Below are 25,923 nucleotides of genomic sequence, written 5' to 3'. Positions count from 1 at the left end.
TGTGTGTGTGTGTGTGTGTGTGTGTGTGTGTGTGTGTGTGTGTGTGTGTGTGTGTGTGTGTGTGTGTGTGTGTGTGTGTGTGTGTGTGTGTGTAGGTATGAGTGGGTGGAAGGGGATGCACCGTAAGTAAGAGTCAAAAACAAAGACAAAGCAAATGAGAGGCAAGCAGCAAAGAGTTTTCATACAAAGCGACACACACATTTTACATGCACTAATACATACTGTTTAAATGTGCATACAATTTGTCTAAGTCTCTAACTGATTCTCTCTAAGTATTCCAACAACAATTATATGCCCATCCTAAAATAAATACTAAATGTGTCAAGCCAAACAATCAACAATTTGTCTTATTGAGTCAGCTTGGTCTTGTTTACATCTGACAAGAAACAACATAATATTTAAACATAATTACTGTATGTATCCTGTACCCAATATCCTGTTTTATCTTTATCCTTTGTTGGACAATTGAAACCACTAAAAGTCCATTTTGTCCCAATGTCCCTTTCGATTAAATCAAATTAGTGCAGTGCTGTGCTGTGCTGTGCTGTGCTTATTATTTTTGTTCAAATATTATAATGAAAGTGGTACTGTACATGTTTGTGTGAAGAATAGAGTTTGTGTGTGTTGCCTCCCGGGCAGATGTAGAAAACTGTGGTGAGTAAAGAGTAAAAGCTGGAACAACACATTAAAAACAGCCTGTATAAAACAGTGGAGAGAAACTCCCTCCTGACAAATATTTGTTTAATGACTGACCCCAGAGTCAGATTACCTTCCATGCCAGCAGTCACTGCACCTCACTGCACCGCGCAGAAAAGATGATCTGACAGGGCTAATTAAAGGACTGCGGCAAGAGCTTATTTCGTTAAAATAATACTCTCTTCTCCTTCTTTTCTCTTTTCAAATACACATAGACTTTGTTAACATGTTTCTTCTGAAAAAACATAACAATCACATGTCAGACAGGATTCCATCATTTGAAACACTGATTCCTATAACCTCAAATTTCAGAAACATATCCACCTGTCATTCACCTAGAGTTATCATTTTAAAAGTTTTTGCAGGCTGTTGCATCTTCAGTTGTGATTAATTATTCTGCCAAAACATAAAAACCTACCTTTATCAAGGTACTGCAAATATTTGTAAAGTTAATACCGGTAGATAAGGTGGCTGAGAGTAGCTAATGTTATTTAAGATTAAGTCATCTTTTCTAAGTGAACTTGGCTCACAGACAATGTATTCATCATTATCATTAATCAGGTAAGATTACATCACTGGAGCAGGTTCAGGTGTACAGTACTTAATAGTTTCTTTGAACTTTTTACATGTTCAACCCTACAATAAAACATTCCTACTTCTTTTGATGAGTTTTTCTGCAACATTGACGTATTTGTTACAGAATACAAATCTATAGAGAAGCATCACTTTTGATACAAATGTATTACATATTTCCCACATTTACTTGTAACAGATACATTTATATATTGCAGAATATCATTGTAAGGTGAGCTTAATATGTTGTAAAAGGATAATTAAAATTACTGTAAGAGCTAGTTTCTTTTGATATTTAAAACATAATTTCTCTCAGTCAGATCTTTGGCACTCTATCACACTATCAATTATTAATTTTCCTCGACTCCTGTGGGTCTGATCCGTCAGAGCAGTTACAAATTCTTCAGAGATGTTCAGACATCTCCTCTTCCATTCCTCCTCCTCTATACTTGTTCTCCCTTTCCATATGCATATATAACTCAAAAACACACAGACATTTTGACTTAAGATGTGCATTGGGGCAATGGACTGTCACTTCCAGTTTGGCCAAAAAAAACAGAGCACATAGCTGGTTGTGACAAACCAACAAAATGTTTACCACTAGTCTGTTTGTCTCCTTCAATCTTTAGAGGCTGGAGAAGAGAGGGCCTCAATATTTCTGTATCAATCAAATTATAAAATTCTTTGAAAGAGGAGAGAGAAAATAGCGTTTCCTCTTTCCTCCGATCAACAAGATCTTCTAAGTGCCATTGGGTTATCTTCAAATTAGTTTTAGATCATATCATGAATAAAGTTTTGGGATGTTCTATGGTCAACAACTAAAATTCCTGTGCAGAATAGTAAACTGAAGTAAGAGCTACAGGACGGAGCGTTTTACACCAAGCAAACACGCTCACAGAAGTTTTTTATATATATTGAAATGACTATCCACGCATACAAGACAAAGATATACACAATTTAATGTTAACATCATTAACACACTGATGCCGCTTACCTTGAGAGAGTGGTGCTTGCTCTCATGCAGGATCATCTCCTCAGATAGGATGAGAGCACGGCTGCACAGGTCAAGAGGCTGAACAACAAAATATTGAACAGACAGATTAGGAAACAGATTATGGACATCATTTTGAGGCTCATTTACTAATAATTGACATCTTTAATCAGAGATTTATCAATGACCACAAGCACATATTACTTGCATTATTACCCTTAGCCTCATTGTCAAAATTAATGAATATACGTTAAGCTTTTCTCAAGATAAAAATCAAGGATTCTATTGTTTGTTACAGATTAGTAGAATTAAACACAAGGTTGCAGTACCAAATCCATTTTTGCTCCCAAATCCAAACGATCTGCTAAACAGTAAGCCTTCTTTCTACTGGGGGAAACACAACTGAAACTGATTGTATGAAGACAGAAAGCTAGCTGCAACTGTGAGGCGATACGTGTGGTCTGAGGATGACAAGACACTGACACTTAAAATGAACCAGTACGGCAACGTGGGAGGAGGAGACTTCCTCTCAAGTCCAGGGTGAGCCAATTCAATATGTATGTGTAACATTTGCCTACTGTGTGAAGTAGGGTCAGGGTTGCATGTTTCTGTATGAATTAACAGGAAGTACCACCACAGTCTCTGCAAGTGTAAATGGCTTGAAGGCCCCAAGATACCATCAATATTTTAAATATTGCAGTAGGTGCAAGTATTAAGTATTAAGATATAACAACTATATTATCCCACAATGGTCTTCTTTGGTTATTTAATCACATTTTCCACACAATATTCATTTTACATGTAACAACTGTGTACTGCATGTACATACCGGTATGCCAAAATGAGAAAATTTTATTTTGCAGTGACTCATGACTCATAACTTGCCTCTGCTTCCTATTTTGGACTAGTCCCCCTTTAGAAAAATACAAACAGCATTTCCAATTATCATATCATGAAGAATGTATATGTAATACATATTTTTCTACACAGCTTAATTTACAGATCATCAAGAACATACTCAAAACAAGCCTTTTCATTTGATCAATACAGTTCCTCATTTCCTTGTACTGTTTCTAAAAAATATGTTAGGTAAATAACCACAAACTGTTGAGTGCTGTAGCCTAAAGACAGAAACTCAACAGAAAAGTTGTGTATCTAAAATATGTAATAGAGTTTTTAATGTGTGACTTTAAATATACAAAATGCTCAAACAGAAAGGTTAACGTATTTGACTGCAAACGTCAAATGCCTACTTCCTTTTGACCCAAATATGCTGGGGAAAACCAGCATATCTAGAATGATACCATCTGTTGCACCATTGTAACTGGATTCCCCTGTTTTACAGTGAAGACTGGTTTTCAGAGCATGATGGCGAACTAGTGGTCTTAGATGCATACCACATAAAGGCTACAGTACGTCAGCCATTAATGTCCGGCCCGGCCTTCCCATGTCATCCCCCCCCCTCTCACTTTCTACATATCCCGTCTGTCTTTTTAGAATAAAATGTATGTAATGTAAACAATTTAGTAGGGGTGGGAATTTTTTACCATCTCACGATTCAATTTGATTCCGATTCTTGAGGCCATGATTCGATTCAAAATCGATTTTCGATTCAAAAAGATTTTCGATTCAAAACGATTAGATTTTATCCATAATGATTTCTAATCGGGTTTCTGATCATGATCTACTCTCATCTGCTTTGCTATACAGAATGACAACGGAGACATTAAAGTGTCTTTTTCACATTTTAAGTTCAATTCTCAGGGAAGTGCCTTTTATCAAAAACATTGTCTGGTTCTCAATTGCTACTCATTAGTAGCTAGCTATAAAATAAGTTGGAACAAAATGCATGAAAATAGATGCATTTCCCAGGAAAGTTGCAGTTTACCACAAATATCATGTAACACAACCGGTGAAGACAGAAAAATCTATATTTCTCAGTCAGACTCAGTAACTTAAAGAATAACAAGTTATGAAAATAAAGTGCTTCTTTCAAAATGAAAATAGTACCCCTAAGCTAAATGTTCATGACAGTGTCTCTTGCAACAATAGAACTGTAAACTGTGCAACTGATTATATGATTTTCAACAAATCATGAAAAAAACTGGACATGAACTGTGTCCAAGGTTACTGTCCATTTGCAGATGCAACATTCAGGTTCTTTTGCAGGAAAAGAAGCTGATCAACATGTGCAGGAGTGAGACTGCTTCGCTGTGCTGTCACTATATCTTAGAGTTTAGATTCTCTGCCGGGCCGGGCCGTTATTTTCCGCCACTATCCTCGGGCCGGGCCGGGCCGGGCCCTTGATCAAGCATTTGTGTTTTTTTTTAATCATTACTTTAGCCTAATTGGGTGGGGAGAAAGCTATGCCATAATCAGAACTAGTATCTATATAGGCTATATTTAGGCCAAAGTAACAAATGTGTCCAAAAAGTTACACAAGTTGGACTACAGTTACAAAATGTAACATGTGTCTTGTGCGGAGTCTCCTCCTCTCGCACACATCACACCGGGGCTGCGGGCTGTATTGTGGAGCTTAAGTGCAACATGGAGCTTGAGGATGTAAAGAAAAAAAGAAAAAAATCCATTTGCGATCCGTTCCATTCTGAATAAACAAACAGCGCAGTTTACATGCTTCGCTCTTGTTGCATTATTCATTAAGATAATTTTAAACAGATTTCTGCAGTTCAAACAACTCTGAATTGTAGTTGAGAACGTCAGTTATAACGGCCCACGGATTGAAAAAGTGTCGGATTGAAATCGGGCTCGGGCTCATAATTCCAGTTAATGTTTCGGGCCGGGCCGGGCTCTGACACAACGTGCACGGGCTCGGGCTGGGTCGGGGTTGATTTTTTGGGCCCGATCTAAGCTCTACTATATCTCCAGCGGTGGAGAAAACTCTCTCAGCTGCAACGCTAGTGCGTACCTCGGCTCCGCTGTCTGTAACATGCAGACGAACCCCTCGTTCTCCACCACACTGTAAGGCCTTAGGTCTTTGGCGATGAAGCAGGCGATAGACCGAGTTATTTTTTTTGCCCTCTCGGAGTTGGCAGGAAGTTTTGTGAAGCACTTCAGTGTGCGTTGGTCTGCAGCTGGCGGCTGACTCTGCTCCGTGTCGCTGAGCTCCGGGTGATGCCTAGTAACATGAGCCCGCGCATTTGTTGTGCTGCCGAAGTACTTGGTCTTCGTTTTGCAAAGCTTGCACACTGTGTGTCATGTCCAGCGCAGTGCTTCCAGGCATTCGGTAAAAATCGAAATGACGCCAAACTTTAGCTTTAAGTGAAGACGGGGCTGGTTGGATCTCCCTCCCATCCATATTTGTTTGTTTGTTTGTTTGTTTTAGTGATTTGCCGCTCACGTTCAAAAACCGGCTGCGTGGTGACATCCGGACGTCCCCTATAGGCTAGTTACAAAAATGGAGGCAAACAGCCAGCTGATTTTATTTATTAAATCGATTCTTGGACATTTCAGATCGATTCTGAATCGTTGCAAATGAGAATCTAGATTCTTCTGTGAGTCGATTTTTTGGCACACCCCTACAATTTAGTTTGACATTTTGGGAGATACGCATATTCGTCGTTGTTTTTTGCCAGGGGTTAGATGAGAAGATTGATACCACTCTTATGTCTGTCCGTTCAATATGAAACTACAGCCAAGACACAGTTAGCTTAGCTTAGCATAAACCTTGGAACAGAGGGAAATAGCTAGTCTGACTCCGTCCAAATTGTCTTACCTGAACAAAGATGGGGAAGATAAGGATCTTGGGTGCCACTTTGACATATCCGTAGTTGCCATGTGGAGTGTGTGAGCGGACAATGGTACAGTTCTGGTAATTAGCAAAGTTGGAATTCTGCTGTTGGTAGTTGGGTACACCAATGTTAGTGGAGGTGGATGCCGTCTTTGTTGTCTTGGAGTTGTTAGACCGGCGCAGGAAGCCAGTACGACTGGAGAGACCCCCACCACCTCCTCCACCACCACCACCACCTCCACTACTCATACCTCCAGAAAAAGCACCAGAGGCCTGCCGTGTGGGGTATAACCTGGCAGCTTTGGAAGAAGAAGAAGAAGAAGAAGAAGAAGAAGAAGGTGAAGCAGGTCTGGGTAAAGACAGAGATTACATAGAATCTCTGGAGCTACTTGTGGAGTGTCAGTAATAGAGCTGGGCGACATGGAGAAAATCAAATATCACAATATTTTTGACCAAACACCTCGATATCAATACCGCAACAATATTGTAGTGTTGACTATTGGTGCTTTCATAAAATATTTACACAATTAGATTTTTGATAAATAATCATCAGTAATGTGGATATTATGACTAAGTGGGTAAAGGCAAATAATACAACATTTACAACAGTCTGGTAAGTTCAGAAAAGTACATCACTTTACTGTAATGCAGCCTTTAAAACCAGGAAAAGACAACACTTATGCCATATTACGATATTACGATATTCAAAATCTAAGACAATATATAGTCTCATATCACAATATCGATTTAATATACATTTGTCAGTAATCCTCACTTTCATTAAACTCACAGAGATCTTAAATAGTTAGACATTTTGGGAAACGCGCTCATTCGTTTTCTTGCAGAGTGAGATGAGGAGATAGATACCACTGTCAAATCTGTATGCTAATATGAAGATGGAGCCAGGAGATGTTAAGCTTAGTTTAGTATAAATACTGCAAACAAACTAAAAGTAGAGTGAAAAAGTAGAGCGAAAAACTGTGGTTTTACTTTGACTATAGCTGGTCCACTGCTGGCTTGCCATGAAAAATCAGAGACCTCACCATGGGGTAGCTCCAACTGCTTTTACGCTACATGTGTTGCTAAAAAAACACGAGTGTTAAAGTAAAATCTTTGGTTTTTGTATGTTTGCCTGATAGTGCGCCACAGTGGATACATATTTGATATTTTCAGCTGTTATATTGGCCAGGTTCCAGAAAAAACAACACACAGTTGCATAAAACGGGTGATAATTGAGTGTCCTAACAAATCAGTAATTTAGGAGAAAAGGTTTTAAACTGTGAGCATCAAAATTATTTAACCATCACTATATTTCTAAGGTCAGTTTAATTTGAGCCTATTTCAGGGTGCCAAATGTCAAGTGGATTTAAATCGTATTCATTGAAAATAACAATAACCTATAATGTGTAGTCAAATGAACATAACACTGGTCTCAAAAAGCCAACTTAAACAAAGGCTTTCAGCAAAAAATACCTAACATAGTTCAGTGTGGCTTTTGACAAAATGCTGTACGAGTATGTAAATGTCTTACCTAATGTTCCCTGGTTGTCTTGGTAAACAGGCCTCAAGATCTGAAAGCAGAATAATATTAAATTACATTAATATTAAATAGGCTTGTTTCAGCATAATGAAAAGTGACATCTAAACTAGCCTAGTCTGGAATAAAGCCAAAGTACATATTAAAACAATGACATGAGATAAAGTATATCTCTCAGTATGTTTATTACTGAATTGATATGTCATTATATTAATAGTCCTTAATACAATTCTGATCCTAACTTTCTATGATGTGATATCTGGGTAGGAAAGGCTGCCTGTATATTATCTGGGTTGCTATGCCACAGGTTTGTTTTCAGGGACCAAGCTGGACATAATCATGTGTAGTTTCTTACATGACATTGAATTTAGTGTCTAGGACCCAGCTGAACCCATTTGAAATGTGCTGGACTCAGGCAGTAATGGTTTCTACGTGTCATAACAAATTACTATCAAATGAGTGAGTAAAGATAGAAAGCTGCCACCACATCACGTTGTTCAGAATAATACAGTAGGTGAGCTACGAGCAATGAAGTCACAACATGTTTAAAACATATAATTAGCTTGCTTTTCTGCCAGCTTCTCATGATAATTATTTCTGTAGTGTGGGATTTCCAAGCTCTTTGTTTGCGAACTAGAGTATTGTGTCGGTGTGATATGTCACCAACATGACCCATTTCCACAGGGCTTTCAGTATATTTAGGCTGTGATGGCCACCACAAAGTCTCACCAAATCCCTGCCTCCTCTTTTGTTAGGAATATAAGTGGTGGCTGTTTGAAGGGGAATGTTTGTTCATCATGTTGGCATGTACTTCTAATCTTTTTCCAGACCACTGTACACTTTCACTTTTATTTCTGTTTTTCCTTCTAAAAACATATATATCAGACTGCTCACTACAACCCCTTTGGACATGTTTAACCTAAAAAGCATTTACAAATGAAGATGGACACTACATGAGGCACACACAGACACACAAACATAACACACACACAACTCCAAGTTACAGACATACACTAAGGAAGATATTGGGAAATAAGACACTTTAACTATTAACTCTACATATGACAACAAAAGGATTTAGTTGGTTAGAATGTTTTTGGAGCCAACTATTTTAGACACTGTAGACTCAACCTAGATTGTAATCAATAACAGACAGGTCTTGAATAAACACATCTTGAATCTTTTGGTTCAACATGTTTGTTAGCCTGAGGTGGTTAATGGGTTAGTATCGTATTAGTATCGTTAGCTGAGGAATTCAGTTCAGTCTTTTTGATTTAATGAGTTTGCTTTATTTTGTTGTTTTTTTATGATCAAAGCCTTTCCCTCATATACATGGCGTCACTGGATGAAAAGTACATGCTATATAAAATGTCATATACATGTCATACTGTGCATGTACGTGCATAATATACTGAAACTGCATATTGTTAAATGGACCATTAATGGAATATGTGAATTTTCCTCAGGTTCTATTTTTGTAAAACTATTTCTTAAATGCCAGAGCAATTTATTTTTTAAATGTATTATCCATGGCACACAGATTATTTATTTATTCTGTATGATATCTGTGGGATAAATTATGTCAGATACATATTAATTGTTTTCCTATTATGAACTGTAATTAATTGGTAGAATGTAATGAAAGAAATATTGCCAAACCTTCACATAGTACAGGCATACAATATATTATTTACAGCTACATATTATATTGAATGTTATTGTCTGCTCTTGCTTTTCAGTCTGTTACCCCATCTCTACATTACACTGACCTTTATGAAGTGCATGCAGTGTGTTCAGAACATGTCTTAAAGCACAAATCAGTGAGACAGCAGTAACCCAAATGGCCCAGACATACTGTATATACAGTCCTTCTATCTATCAGCACCAGGGAGGAAAGGTAAGGAGACATATCTAGGATGAGCCACCATATGACCGTGGTGAGGATGGGGAGGACGAAGAAGATGATGAAGATGCAGTCCACCACCAGTCTGCGGTACCTGGCTTCCAGGGTTGATGGGGGCCAGGATGATGTAGTTGTCCCCATTGGATGCCTTCACCCTGGTCCCTTTCAGTGTGGCAGTGTGAGGGTGGTGGAGGTGTCGCGGTTTCCCATCCAGCTCCTCGGCTGACCCTCCCTGGGCCCCCCAGCCCAGGGTACCTGCGCCTACGCCACTGCTATTTCCAGCTTCGGAGCCGTTGACCAGCAGCCTGCGGGTGGCGCTGGCACGGTGGTGGGCTGGGAGAGGCGGCACAGCAGGAGGGGTTTTGCTAGTTCCAACATCTGGTGCACGCCTGCGAGTGGGGGGTGAGGGGGCATCATAGTTTGAGGTGGATGGCTTGTAGGAGGGCCGATGGATGAGGCCCTCGAAATTAGGCTTAGCTGAAGGGCCTGTGCGCCACACCACCAGTATGATTTCATTGGCGCTGTTTCTACAATTAGAAAGAAAGTTTTTAAGTGAGTTTAAATTCTAAGTACTGCAAATCGGTCAATCAACTGTACATATTTCTGTAAATCATCATGATCAATCATTTCAAGTATAATTCAAAACTTTGTATAGTATGCAGACATTTTAATTATTGTATTTGCACATCTATAATATATGAATTTAATAAAATCAAAAGTACAGAGAGAATTCTTTGTAAATGTAATATCTTATTTAAAATTAAATGAATTATTAAAGTATATTTAGAAAAACTCTACAAAGAAAGAAAAGGGTATCAAAGGATATCAAACTAACCCAAATTATGTTGTTGATTCCTGACAACATCAGATCCTACTGATTGTAAGTCGCTTTGGCTAAAAGAGTCAGCAATGTAATGTAATTTCCACCTCATCTCACGGTAAACTACATTTGTATTGCCTACAAGCAATCTCAACCTTTGAACTGAATGATCCTTATACAACACAGGTCTTGTTTAGGCCCTCATGCATAACAGAAATTCTCAGGTTGCTGGTGTCAGGCTGTACGTCAATCATGATACCAAAATTAACTCCTAAAACAAATCATTCCATATCACTGGTCCTGAGTCCTGAATAAGCCTACAAAAAGGATTCTGTGTAAATCAGCCCAAAATCCTCTGGTGTGTTGGACTCATTACCTGATAGCATGGGCTAAGTCCACACATTTCCATTGCTCCACTGGCTGACCATTTAGCTGCAGGAGAGTGTCCAACTGCTGCAGACCTGCCTGATCCGCAGGACCACCTGCCAGAGTGAAGAGTCAGAAAAAGTTCAGATCATTATACACTCTCAACTGCCATTCATGCTATCTAGGGCTTAAGCTCCTTTGTGTATTAATCTTCTTCCTTTAGTATCGGGGGTACAGAACGGAAAAAGACCGAACAGATGAAACAATAAAATAATAATCTGACAGTAAGATGCTCTGTTGTTTTTATGAAGGGAAATTCAGTTGGCATTCCCTTTCATCTCTCCGCAGGGACGGTAACGATGTGATCAGTTTGAGATTCAGCGTCTTGTTCAAAGACATGGCAGCAGGGTGGACGCCTGCCAACAGACAGGCTCCCTATTAATGTAACACCCTGCTGATGTTAACTGCAACCAGGGGAAAAAAATCAGCAACAAATGACATGAAACTTTCATGAGATGCTAAACTCAGGTCAATCAATGTGAAATGAAAGCAAACTTAACAGTAATATAAGCAATTACCAAATTGTTTACATAGTCTACTGTTTTCAAATTGGAATACAGGGTTAAACCTGCTTTGACAGCATAATATACTTAATAGGTCGTATAATAGTGTGCAGTCTTAAGCTAAGTTAATGTCATACATACTATTAAAACTAAATAGCTACTGTTGGAAGTCCTGAGAGTGAAAATTAAAAGAAATCACTGATAGCCAGACAGTATTACAATCCAATCTACTTTGGTAAAGTAACTTTGTTTATGTATGTATGTCTAAATGTATGATTTGGGGTGTTGGTAGTAGAATGAGAAAGCTTCCGAATTGCAATAACAAATGCTAAATAAAATTCATGAGATTGTTTCGTCTTCAATCATTTAAGGCCAAAAAACAAAATTAAACAGAAACCTCTCAATCGAAAGCGCAGTTTCATTCACAAAGACATTTGCATGCAAAACTCGCCTGGATCAACAGCCTGCACCCTCACAGGGGAATCTGAGCAGATTGTGAAGCCAAATCCATCCTTTCCTCGGAGGATGGTCACCTGCGAGACACACACACACACACACACACACACAGACATGTTATGATAGAAAGGACCTCTCTCTCTCCCCCCACTACCTGAGAAACCAAAAGTAGCATGCTGGCAAAATAATCAACTTCCTTCCTAGAGGACGATTAAGTAGATTTGTATTCTGCTTCTACTTCCTATTAAAACTGTCTTGACAGCAGTTTTCCGGTGAACCCAATTAGCTGCGTTAGTGGGAAAAACAACTCCAAGAGATGTGTTCTTTGTTGGGGAATATAGTGAATGTTCTGAAAGCACATTGCCTACTTATTCAGACCTATACTTTGTAATAGTGTACAAAACCATACACATTTCACAACTATATACAAGTTTTTTTGTCATGGACACAATCATCATTAATTTAAACCATCAGAAATACTAGACATGTGTGTGTGTATACAAACAGTTCTGCTTCTCTTAGTACAAGTTTCCATTCTCAGAATGTTTTCTTAACATAAGTAAAGCGCTCCACACAGGATAGTAAAGATTTTAAAGTGCCAAATGTTGTGACTAGTTGTGAATAGATCTTAAATCTAGTTTTATATACGTTACAATACATTATTTAAAAATACAAGAAGAAGACACATTGTTCATCTGCTCAAGTACACCAGGTCCACACACACACACACACACACACACACACACACACACACACACACACACACACACACATTCAGACACAGAGACAAAACTGCTGGCTATTTCCCATTGTCTCTCTTTCTCTTTAACCCTGCATCACCAAATATTAAGTACCTGTGCCCGAAAAGTCTGAGCCAAAGTCAACAAAGTTCCATCCAAAACATTTCACTTTCCATGTTATCTGCTGACAACCAGGGTCCCAAAACACACACCACCCCCATCCCCCAATTTCTCTTTCATTTCTCTTTCTTTCTCTAGCAGAAGAAAAAATTTATTTATATATGCTGCTAAATTACAGTCTACCCATGAGCAAGATGCAACGACTTGGAGAAAAACGGTGATTATTCAGGGGCCCGAAGCTTGTGATGACCCTAAAATGTCGGGTACAATTGTAGTTTTTTAAAGTCCAATGATTTTATGTGCCCTGTGTCATACTGTTTGGGGCCAAAATTCCTTTACCATATTTCTCTACCCTTCAGTCCCTCAAATTTCTTTCTGTTTGACTCTCTCCAAACTGACACTGCTGAAAAAATAATTGTCACGCTACAGAGAAAGACAGCTGACTTTGTTAGCTGCTGTATAAAAGAGATTCGGATTGTCACTTGTTTTTGTTCTCATGTACCCTCCTTGACGTGTCTGAAACTTGATTAACATGTTATACAGTATATCTGTATAGTCGTACTGTATATAACCTAGTCATCATCGAGCCTGGCTATGACAATAGAGAAAGGAATGGAGAGATATACAGAAAAATTTTAAAATTAGAAACTGACTGAAGGGGAAGAAAGATGAAAATATGAAAAACAGGGATAGAAAAGATAGAATAAATAGTGGTAAATAGGGCAGTGGGACGTGACTCAAAGCAGATGACAAAGACAAATAGAAGAACAGATGGTATGACAAAAAAAATTCACTGGAATTAAGGAAGACAAACAACAAAGAGTCACAAACATTTTGAAAGATGAGCTTGAGATTTAATATGTGAGAGAAAATATTAAAGAAGCAAAGACTGTGACTCAAAATTAACAGAAGTGAAAGAGACATCGATCTATCACACCTCATCCATCTCGTGTCTACGTATTTATCTATGTCTGTGTGTTTTTAACTAAATCTGTTTCAGAAACTGTGTCCTTTTTAGGGGGACTCTCAGAGCTGCCTAATTTGAACCAATTCATCCAAACTCCAGAGCCTTTAAACTGTTAATTAAATTTGTAAGCATAGTTGAGTCCAACCACTTGGACTCCTCTGGTCTGCCAGGGAGAGGCAGTCCCATGGCCCTTTTCCACTTCTAAATGAAAGCAGAGGGGTTATTTTCAAACTTGAAGAGAAAGGAGAAGACTAGCCTGGGAATAATGCAAGAAATCAGTATGAATGTTCTTTTAAGTGAGTATTTGTTTTCTACAGTGCATCAATCACAAGATGTATTACTAAAAATGAATGAATATAAATTAATAGGAAAAGTTCCCTGCACGCATTAAATATTAATCTGTATGAGCAGTGCCTGATTTATCATTAATAACTCAATCAAAGACACTGTGGAATAACTGATTAGATCAAAACGTAAGACTGTAACTTTCTTGTAATGAATTTAGATGTACCCAAAGGAGGAAAATCCTTTAGCCCATGTGTGAACAGTATGTGTTTTCGCAGGTGAAACAGCTTTTCCCTTTTAACATTCATGCCTTGGTGCTCCGCCGTCCATTCAGACATGACTGTATGAAGCTGGGAGTAGAAAATCCAGCCAGTCTCTGATGATGAGAGTACATGTCGTGTCTGCTTTCCAACACCGCACCAGAGGTAACACTGACTGCAGACAAGTGCGCATAAACTAAATGAAATCTACCACCTACATAAATGATACTGTATACATACGTAGTTAGACAATGTTATCTGGGGGAGTATGTTCAAAGACAGCAGACAAGACAGCACACCCCCCCCCCATGCTGTATTTTTGTCATGTAAGCCCAATCTTCATTTTGTTAGTCTTTTGAAAATATACACTCGTTGTATGTTTATATTCTGTTCCACCCCAGTCAATTACATGTTATTCTGTTTCATTTTATTGGCTTTCCTTAATGTTCTAATGTGCAATTCAGATGTACACAAAGTGGCTTATGTAAGGAGAGTGGCATCAGTTCATATCATAGCAAATATGCTTCGCCTTCCCTCCACTCCTGCTATCCTTCTCTGGATATGTATAATAAATAATGTAAAAGCCAGAAAGCTTGTTCTCCCCTCTCAAGAAACACACATCCCTTACAGCCAATTATTCCTTTCCGGATATTTTGGACATGCAGTTGAAAGTGCATTTTCTTAAGTAGAGTAATGGCAAAATATTGGGGTTTGATAGTGTGCAGACAAATATATTACCACATCAATGTTTTGCATACTGCTTCTGTTTTAGACAGTTCAACAGCTGGCAATAGTGTTGCGGCTGAATAAATTATGGAATTTAATTCTTCTTTTGCAAATTAATTATGAAAGCCCTGATCAGAGATTATAACGGTCCAACTTGTCTTTCATTCTCCCAGTCTCTCGTTCACAATCATAGGTTGATACTGTACACCAGATACAGCCGCCTCTCTTCCTCCCTCCTCTCCCTTTACTCTGTAACACAGACACACCTGAGGCAGCCTACATCCGATGCAGAGGTGGCACAGCCCGTGGATAGTGTGCATCACACCTCCGCTACCTCCTCTTCCTCCTTCTCCTCCAGCGTTCAAGTCTGCAGCCAGCACACACACACTGCGACGGTGACATTCCACCTGGCTGGCCCCTCTGCAGCCCGAGTATCTCCACAGCTTCCTCTGTGCGGCTGAGTGTGTTCTCCTGGGGCTGTGCTCCGATGGCTGGGTGGACTTAAGTGTGTTATGAATCATCTCAACAATGACAGCTGCCCAAAGAGTGGCTGGGGGGGCTTTATTCTTGCAGTGTTCAAAAATTCCAGTTTCCAGGTGACAGTCCAGTTGAGTTGTGACTCTAGATAATAATATTGTGCCTCACCTTGCTGGAAAAAAGACAGGAATTTGTCAAGTGCAACAAAAATGTGTCCTTGGAGACTTTTTTCAGCCAAACTGGCCCCTTACCATAAATGAGTCTAGATTCAATTTTCTTGTTAACAGTCCTTTCTGTAAAATTGGGGTCACTCTGCCACTGACCTCCAGCTGCACTGTTATCCATCCAAGGTTCCTTAATAACGACTCCAGTCATTAATGCACATTCCTGTGTGCATGTGTTTATGAGTCTGTACTGGTCATTTCATCCACAACTTCATGTCTTCCTCTTGGCTCTTTTAAAAACTTCAGTTCGATCAGTCTTTCCTTCAACTTTTCTTCGCTCTCTTCTCTTCTTGCATTGGTTCTATCCCGTAACACACTGTCCAGCTTCTTGCTCTGTGGCGTGAACTGCAGCAGTCGCAGTAGCCCCTGAGATCAGCTGTGTGAGAGTGTGGGGCGGCGTCATGTAGGCGAGACTGGTGCTGGCTCGGCCTGCTCAGGCCACACTGTAGCTCCTGGCAGGGGCGCTCATGGGAACTCTTCAACAGCAGAAGAATAGGAGGAAGTGCCTCCCACCACCACCTCCCCCCACACACACATACACACACATAATCATGCACACATGCACTTACGCATACCTTGCCACCCCACAGCCAGGACAGCTTTGTGTGTCTGCCCCCGATAAGGCTAGTTTGCTTCCTGAGTCCACACTATGAAGCTGTAAGAGGTGCTATAGCTCTCAGTCTTTTGCAAATATACACTGTAGTGACTAATGTAGGTGGAAAGAGTGAGACAGGGAGAAAAGGAAGGATTTTTATAGGAGTGGTTGGGCAGGTCTGACTACAAACTTATAACTTATAACTCTAGACCATAATGGCACTGTACACGGAAATGTTTCTGATTGCTTACGACTTGGGTCTAGTTTTAAATGACCACATTTCCCAACAAAAGAGAATGACAGCAGCATTGTTTTGGAACATACTTAACTCACACATGCCTCAATCAGCTTTAACACCTCATCAGAATCTTTCCACCTTCGCTCCCACACTCCAATATCCATCCAGACATTATACGTGTTTGTTATGTTTTCAACTTCCATATTTCCTCTGCTTTTCCTTTCAGCTGCTCCCCTTCACCCCCAACCACACGGTACGGAAATTCACAGGTCTGCAACCTCTGACAACCTCCCCTACTCTTCCAGTTATCCAAACATCACTTTTATTTTGTTTTCAATATCCATATGCCTGGGAAAATCTGCAAAAAATAACAACAAACACTTCAGCAGCAGTACATTAAAGGCCTGTTAAATTACAGCTAAAACAGTGGCCAGTCTAACCCCTAGCAACCTCATTAATTCCCAGCTTGCCTCTTCCTTTTTAGCGTTTGGATGTCTGGCTCATGAAATGAAACATGGACAGAGAAGTGACAGAGAAAGAGAGGGGTGAAAGAGGAGTGATGCTGCACTAGTCTTTACAATACTATTAAAGTGGCAGAAAAGGCCGTTGTCTTAAGATCCTGTTTGCCTTTTCAAAAGGGCGAGGGTTACCCGTCAAGCACACAAAAAACACTTTCTCTCTCTTTCATGCTGCGCTGTTCACCTCTAAAAAGGCAGAAGTACGGATTAGAGGGAGAGAAGAAAGGGAGAGAAGAAAGCATGTCTTAGGGAGAGGAGTGAAAGAAGAGTTTGAAAAGCTTGTCTAAGAGCCAGACAAGGCCAATCTGGTGTTTAGTAGTGTGGGATCTCTCTCTCTCTCTCCCTCTCTCTCTCTCTCTCTCTCTCTGTTGCTCTCCCTCTGTCTCTCTCTCTCTCTCTCTCTCATTCTGACCTGAATAGACAGCTATCAAAGGAAGAGGCGTCTTCCAAAACAGTATGGGTCTAAGGCCAAGTTCAAGGTCACAGCCAAGGTTGTACATAAAATCCAAACTGTGGAAGCTCAGCATATGAGTTTAAAATGACAAGATTTGGTGACACTGTGCATTATGAGACAGTGAGATGACTACAGACCTAAGAGAGCACGCCATGGCTTTAACCTTCTACAAATTCAAATTAAGTTTAGCATAAATCTATGAGTCAAATCAATTAAATTGCAAAATGCACAGTTTAGTGCACTTCGAAGTACTTTACATACTAATGAGACTAATGAGAGACTAGAAATATAAACAGTAAAACAGTGTGAGACTAATGCGCAGAAATTGTCAAAATCTAAGAATCTACAAAGCGGCTCTAGCAGGATCATTTAGGCAAAGTAAAGCTTTGAACTAATTGATAATGTCAGCATGCTAACATGCTCACAAAGACATGCTAACATCTGCTGAACATTGTAAATATATCGGCTTGCATGTTCATCATATTAGTTTAGCAAGTTAGCAGGCTAACATTTGCTAATTAGAACTGAAGAACAACCTAGGCTGACCAGAAAGTCATTAGTTTGGCAAGTATTTGTTCTTGTTAGAAATGTTAGAAATCTGAACTTATGAGGGCGCTAGATAAACAGTCAAGGGATCACTAATCAAGTGGTTATACTTTATCCTTAGTGATATATGGGGAAATATCTGGAAATTAGATGAAGACTTTAACAAATGCTGAGTACAATGAGTTCAGACGAATGCAGCTTTATTCATACAACAAACAAACAAACTTTCATAAAAGGGAGAATAGTTGACATGCACCAAATGTATATGCCAAGGTTTCTCTCCTAGAAAGGAAATGAACCATGTGTACACACTCCTATGAGCATGTACCCATAGTGTCTCTACGAACATCAAAATAACTCCTCCTTTATACTTTTTGTCCTCACACAATCCAAGCTATCTATTTCTGAGGAACGGTTCCTTTCAAACTACACCTCTTATGGCCGATGCTCCTAATAGATTCACACATTCCAATCTATTCCTGTGGGTGAAGGTTGTCCCCAGACTAACCTTCTTGTGTAGTACCCTACATACAAGATATGAAATACGCTTGAAACATGTATGCTGAAATATCCAACCTATCAATCCTCCCTTTTTTTATCCTAGCTGAGATACAATACTACAATGTGATATGCAACAATATGAACCCATGAAATACATTTTGAATGATGATTATCCCAAACACATCAATTACATGAAACATTATCAATGCTAATCATGGCAGAGGCGAAAACCTGGTGGCTGTTTCTTTACCAGGAGAAAATTCCTCTGCGATCCCCTCATTAAAATGCTGACTCTTTGCGGCGATCACATTGTTCTTTGTCATGATAGCATGGTTCTAAACTCATCCTTCATCTTTTCTTACATGTTCTTAACCCATTTACATTGAATTTCTCATGAACATCTTTTAATCCACTTGCACTTGATGTTGAAATACCAGACAGTGACGAAGACGTAGACCTGTGTCTCCGTCGATTAAAATGAGTGTAAATGTACATGATTATCCTTCTAATAGTTACGGTAACACCACCCCTGCTTATGCAAAATAGTGACATTCAAATCAGATCAAAACCTTTATGTATATTACAAAATATGTTGATCCATCATTGGGCTGTAATGAACTGATTTCCGTTTGCATATGTCTGTATCTAATCTCAAGACAATCCATCCAAATAGTTATTTAGACATTTTATTCCAAACCACAAATGTTAACCTTATGACTTGAGGAAAAGTCAGGGTATTATCAAAGTTATTAGGATTCATCCAAAAATGTATGGCAAGTTGTTGAGATATTCAGGACTGCAGATCAATCAGCCAACATATCAACATTGCCATCTATAGGTATATATAGGTATTTAAAAGCCTCTAATTTACCAAATCATACACACTATGGGCCCTATCTCGCACAGCGGACTTTTCCCTCCACAGACACAGGTCGGTAAATTAGGGAATGAACTTGCGCTCCCAGGGGCGGTTCAGCGAAAAGAGGAGGCGTGTTCAGGCGCAAACGTTCCCTGGTGCTATTTTGCAGTTTCAGAAAACAATTCCGCCACAGACCAGGAAAAGCCTAGTCTAAAGTCAGTGGCGTGTTATTCAGATGCTATTTTAGGGGCGCATGCTTGGCCATAATGTAGCATGTGCACAACGCACATACACTTTGCTTCTCTCATCTATATGGACGCAGAAGTTCCCATTTTTCCAAACCATACATAATTACAAGGAAAAATATTACTGAAAATGGGCTTCAGGTGTTTGGATAGGTGAGGAGGCACTTTACAGTACAGTCCTCAAAAAGTCGCAGCATTCTTTGTGGCTTGTTGTGTTTTACACATTTCCATGAATCATGAATGTGTTGATGACATAAATGAGGAAATATTAGAGGACTTAAGGAGACGTGATGTTGAACTACGGCGGGATTGGACACTTGAGGGTCCGGGAGTGGTAATACGCGAGGTGCTCCTGGTGGAGCGGGTGGACTTGAGGAGATGCACCCGAGAGGCCGCGGCAACATCACTACCTGGGCATTTATTACTTTGCCGCATCTCGGACAGCTCCCGCTGGTGTGCGCCAGGAAAATCCGCCATCATAATAGCAATCCGCCATGGAACAAGCGCGCCTGCTCTTAAAGGAAATGTGAGATGACCCTCTGATTGGTTTATTGCACGTTACGCCCAAACCACACCTAGCTACTTCAGACCAACCCATTTTAGATTTGTGTCGGGCGCAAGACTTATTTATCCCGCCGGTATAATAGCAACAGCACCCGAGATCCGCCCACAAAGCTACTTGCATTTTGCGTTTGATATTTGCGTTTCAGATCGTTAAAATAGGGCCCTATAGGTTTAATCGAGGAGAAAGGGATTCCCGAGAATACACATCCAAACTATTTCCCGTTTCCCAAGAAATATAATAACAGTAAAATAAACCACGCATAAACCAAATAGGATGGTACATACAAAATATACTTCTGGAACCGGTGGAACCCGGTGGAATCCAGGTCAGCACGCACCAGCAGCCTCTGAACACTAACAGAATATGGAATACATTCAAGGTATTTAGAATTACTTTAAAAACGACAAATTACTTGCTTTAATGAATTGTTTTTGTTTATACAATGAAAATTTGTCAAATATCACTTCCATGAGGCTGTTCTCAGCAGACAGATCACAGTGATGAACTTGGCATTTCATATCCCTTGAAGCTGCATGTGAAGTTTATGTATGTTCATTCTAATGTTGATAAAGATAAAGGGTGTTCTTTTGCATAAACTATTATAAATACCACCAAATAATACACTAAAGCAGTCAGGTTGGGAATCCATAGGTTTATGCATATTTCTCCTTGTTGCATTTAGTGTTGCTTGAAATATGATGTGATGTGTTTTGACTGTAGCTGAAGTTATAGCTTAAAAACAAGTGAATTTCTCAGGATTTCTGGGATAGTGTGCTTCTGCTTCCGAAAAACAGAAAATGTCAAATTTTCGTGAAAAATATGAATCCCTGAGACACACTCTAACACATCAATGATAGCAGACCTGTAATGCAAGGCACTTGCTTGCTCATCTGGAACAGGACAACATGTAGGCAGTAGGTGGGGGGGATCAAGATTAATGAATGACTCACTCTCCCACCTGAGTCACAACAGTTCATACAATGTGATAAACACAACTGTAGCTATGAGTATCTCACATAGGGTAGATGTGGTTTGGGCTGTAACTTCTTTCAAATTAAAAGTTGGTGCAGAGCAGCAAGGATTTTCATTCATACATCCTGCATCTAGCAGAGAACATATGAGGGTTAAAAGCAGCCAGGGCCAAGGGCCTACAATACTGGACAAAGGGATAAGTTCTGGGAATAAAAACAAGCATTCTTCATTTATTTTGAGACACCAGCCAGATAATCTAACCTCTCTGTTCTCTTTTTAGCTCACCTCACCCTTCCTTTCCATCTTTCCCGTCAGACAGAAATGTCAGACCCATTTTCACAGAGACAATTTCAGAGCTAATGCTATCTGACAAGCAAAGTGATGCAGGAGGACACATTGTCTGGGGTGCAACTATTGTTAATATTCATGAACTCTCTGCTCCCTGCCAATTTTTGTGGCCTGTAAACGTAATTGGTGAATGCTGACATGGCGACTGTGGAGATGAATTCTTGTTATACTGCATGTTAAGTCTTTAATCTCAGGTTTGGGTGATCAATGTTATAAAGCGAGTAAACAGTAATTTTCTCATACTCACACTTGGAGATACTCAAACATTTCATAATGCTTTCTAAACAACAACAACATATCTGTGTTTACTTTAACTTTGACAGATAAAGTGAACCTACTGTGGACTGGAAATGCCTATAAATCAAAATAACGTACACAATGGCATTTTCTAATAAGGAAGTCCTTTGATTCTATCAAAAAGGCATTATACTTGATTTTTTTTTTTTTTTTCAAAGACAAAGTTTCTTTAAACATCACACTGATTATAAGCCGCAATGTCACATCACAAAATTACTCCATTGACTATGACCTATGACTGGTATTTATCCTAAATGCCAAAAATGTCTGCCTACATTATTTAAAAAGCAAGGGGAAGGTTTTAAAAATGTAGTCAGTATAAAGGAAAATATTCTTGAAATAGCCTTGTGGTTATCTGAGGGACATTCCTTTGTAGATATCAAGTATTATCTTCACCAACATCTGAAGGATTTAAAACCTTCAATGAGCTCCGTGTAAATCCCTGAAATTATTCATGTGTAAGGCCATCATCAAACACCGAAAAATGTTTAAGTAGGAAAAGAGTGGACAGTTAATGATACCACAGAGCTCTTTGTGTAGTGGGGGTGATGGCCATGGAGTGACAGAAGAGGAAAAGAAAGGGAACAGAGAGAAGGAGGCCACAACAGTGAAGGAGGAAATATGCAGCGGTCTTGAAGCGAGCTAGGACGAGGCAATAGAAAACGGGTACAAAAAAGAAGAGAAAGTCTAAAAGGTTTTCCATTCTCCCCTAATTTAGTCTGTGAATGTGTTTCCCCCCCACTCCTTTAACTCTCCCCTGAGACCGTCCCACACAAACCGCACAATCATCTGTTACTCTGATTCCCCCGGAGATAAAGAGGAAGAGGGAGAACAAGAACGAGAGGGGAGGGAGTGGAGAGGAAGGAGAAAGGAAAGGAGCATTCACAAATACGAATGTAAAAGTTTTCCATCTCAATGCTGCGCCACATCATTACTGCCCTCTTCACCTTCCACGTGACTTCAAAAGTTGCTCAAACTCTTCCTATACTGGATGCCGGATTGTTGTTCTGACAGCAGTGTTGCAATTACAGAAACTAAACATTTTGCTTGTGACAAACTGTGCCAAGTACAGTGTATCAGGTACACAAAGCACTTAAAGGCATAGGGTCAAATGTAGTGTCACTACTTTGTAGGGTAAGTTAACCCTAACTTGTGTTTCTGTGTGTGTGTGCATGACCTGCATTATGTGTCGAAAGAGGAAGAGTGTGTGAAAGGTGAATGTAAAGTGAAGCTTATCTGTCCAGTCCTGTCCAGTTAAGCTACATTAACTCTATATGACCACTGCTTTCCACAGAGTTCACATCCTGGAGTGTTTCAAAAGCAACACGGATATATTTAACTGACATACTGATCTACTGGATAGGCCTAACTTTCAGTCACTCCAGGGGCCAGAAAAAAACATGTGTACACCTCTTCCTACACATAAACTTATGATAATATACATATACATTTGCAGTGAGAGTGTGTGCACCTCATGCACACCTGAATATTAGTTAAGAGATGGGTAACATTGTTTTTAGGTTCTTTGCCAATTTCAGTGATTGGGTACTGTTGCAGGCTACACAGCATTCTGTAAAAATGTCAATCAAAGGCAAATTTATTTTAAAATAATGTCTTGTGTGCGTAAACACAGTTTTGGTCGTGAGTCGACACAGAGTTTCATAATAGTCATAGTCATAATGATCATTTCTAAATAAAATTTTAACAACGCATCTCAAGAATTGACCATTTTTTGTCCAACCTAGTTCAGTTTGGTGAATAAAACTAACCAAAACTAGCCAATTACTTTTCCTCTTTACTGTACAACAAAATAGAAGCTTAAACTTAAACTACTAAAAAGTTCCATAAATTCTCTATAATTTTCTATTCTCTATAAAGCACTTGGTTAAAGCTAGGGAAAGATTAAGGTCTTCTTTTAACATAGAAAAAGTCTCACACTCTTCTGAGTGTTGCGAGTGTATTCGGAGCAGACTGGGGCATTTCTCTTATAGTAGACGGCCAGGCCCTGTATGGTTGTGGTTTCCACTGTCTCTGTGCTTATGTTCTGTCACTATGTTTTATTAGGCTACTGCTTATGCTGAAGTGCTGTGCTGTCTTCTGACAATATGCTGTAGACAAATCAGCCAAGAGTGTGTTGGATTGAAAGCTATTTAATATGCTTCAATCCCCCCCCCCTCCACCCCACAGCTATAGTGTGAACAAAAGCATGCAAAAAGATGCAGCATTCATAGCCAACAATCCTATCTCTGGTGTGACTCTGGAAGAAGGGTCAATTGACTCAGGGAAGAAAGACAGAGGCCCTCTTCTGCCAGCAGTAATATGTGAATATCAATATGTTTGTTTCTCTGTATGACATTAACAATGTTGTAGCAGCACCACTTTGCATTTAAGCCAGCATGGTAAGTATTTAAATGTTGATTTCTTCAGGTCAGCATACAGTAATCAAATAAATCTTAATTTTAATCCAGTGATTAATGTTTTGCTCTTCAAAAAGGGCACAAAATCTGTTTTTTTTAAGTTTCATTATTCCAGCCAAAGTTTAAAAACACATCCTTATTTTCTGTACAGTACAAGAAGTGCAAAGAAAGTGCTGGCAAAACCATGTGTCACCCCTCCCAAGGCCAACAGTACAGTAGGGTAAGCAGTGGCAAGGACTGCAGAGCATAGGGGACTGAGCACTCCAAATAGGGGGAAAACAGGAGAACTGTACTTTAGCAGGTCCATTATGGGTCGGTCCCAATCCCAAAAGGTCTTTAAATATGTTTCTGTTCCTGTTGTTGTTGTTGTCAATATTGCTACTGTAGTCAATGAAATACTGAATTAAATAATCACTCTTTCCTATACCAGTCATGATCCTGTGTCTCTGTGAACAGTTTAAGTGGTCTTCCTCGTTCATTTTTAACAACTTCATTGCTACTATACAGTCAACAATGGGGAAATTGAGAAATTTAACTTTAAAAAGAACCCCAAAGATAAACTTGAAACATTAAGAGATAACTAAGAATCTATAAGATGTAAAGGATGAGAGAGAGGACGACACAGGAAGAGTTTGTGATTTCCATTAGCAGATAAGAAAAACTGGCTTCACATCCAACTACACAGTTCTCTTTTCCCCTTTCTCATGACAAACCATCATTCTGCTCAACATGCGACTCGCATGCAAGTAAGCCTTTTGACAAATATTGTCTTTCAAGAAATGACATCTTGCTCCATTCACTGCTCAAAGCTCATACGCATGATTCAATTAGTTGCCATGGTTGCTGAGAATGTGTAACATGGAAGTCATGCAGTAAACATCTTACTGAAGGCATTTTATGCATGATGAGTATGTTGGACATGGTGCAATGTCACGGGTCAACTATTTTGTATATTCATCGAACAGGCCTATATATTCATTGTGCACGCACATGCGAATACATTAAATAAAAACACATAAGGGCATACGCAAACTACCAGCAATCACAGAAATAAATACATTATGCACCTGTATAGAGAAGAACATCCAATAAACAATTACAGCAATAGAGTTAATATTTACTGTATGTACACACGTGCGCACACTCTATTAAACTTACAAAATATTTCTGTTGCACACGCACACACACACACACACACACACACACAGACACACACACAAAGTAAATAAGGTTTGAAAATACTTACTGTTAAGCATTGCATATTCTCAGGGCGATTGGTCTCGGGGGCAGCACCATGGTTTGACAGCACAGCCTCTGAAATGTAGACAAAGGAATCACGGGCTGAGACAGTGCCTCTGGAGCACATTTCTCTGAGTTCCAAAACAAAACAGCCTTCTGGGTACACAAAAATAAAGTCCTCAAATAGTTGAGAGTTGAGCGTCCATAAAAGTGACTCAGAAAGATAACAACAAGCAATTATGGCAACAGTTGTCTGGAGCAGCCTTTTTCTGGGCTGGGATTTAAACTTCAGACCGCACATAAAAGGCAAAAAAACGGCCAGCCGAGTCAAGATGCGAGGATCCAACAAACTGCCCAAGAGAAAAGTGGAAGTGAGAACAAGTGAGCAGAAGGGAAGGAGGGAGGGAGGGACGGGTGAAGAAGAGAAAAGGAACTCCTCTCTCACTCTATTATCCGTCCGTCACAGGGCTCCTGGGAGGTTGCTATGGTTACAGGGACTCACGCCTCAGTGTCCTTTTAACTATTGCTCATAAAGGCAGCATTCAGCATTGGGCCACAATACAGATCTCCCACTCTTTCTATCTCTCTCTCTCTCTCTTTCTACATTTCCTTCTGTTTACATCGTTCACTTAATATATACATCTTTCCTTCTTCTTTGCCTTTCCGTCTCTTAAACT

General features: G+C 39.6%; 1 protein-coding gene across 5 annotated transcripts in view; it reads right to left on the bottom strand.

The window, feature by feature from the left end:
* The window catches only part of rgs3a (regulator of G protein signaling 3a), a 154,788-nt gene that overhangs the window by 86,328 nt on the left and 42,537 nt on the right, over positions 1-25,923 (bottom strand). For 3 of the 5 annotated variants that reach the window (XM_028600957.1, XM_028600961.1, XM_028600959.1), the window contains 7 exons: positions 25,254-25,321; positions 11,649-11,730; positions 10,645-10,750; positions 9,543-9,975; positions 7,540-7,579; positions 5,994-6,307; positions 2,264-2,341 (listed from right to left, as the gene is read on the bottom strand). In XM_028600957.1, the coding sequence (XP_028456758.1) occupies positions 2,264-2,341; positions 5,994-6,307; positions 7,540-7,579; positions 9,543-9,975; positions 10,645-10,750; positions 11,649-11,730; positions 25,254-25,321 (1,121 nt within the window). Of the gene's footprint in view, positions 1-2,263; positions 2,342-5,186; positions 5,484-5,993; positions 6,308-7,539; positions 7,580-9,542; positions 9,976-10,644; positions 10,751-11,648; positions 11,731-15,017; positions 15,883-25,253; positions 25,322-25,923 lie in introns of those variants that run through there. The other 2 variants (XM_028600958.1, XM_028600962.1) reach the window with 2 other exon arrangements.

Source organism: Perca flavescens, chromosome 16 (genome assembly GCF_004354835.1).
Source record: "Perca flavescens isolate YP-PL-M2 chromosome 16, PFLA_1.0, whole genome shotgun sequence".
Lineage (NCBI taxonomy): Eukaryota > Metazoa > Chordata > Actinopteri > Perciformes > Percidae > Perca > Perca flavescens.
Note: the sequence above shows the minus strand (reverse complement) of the source record. Positions and strands in the feature narration are given on the sequence as shown.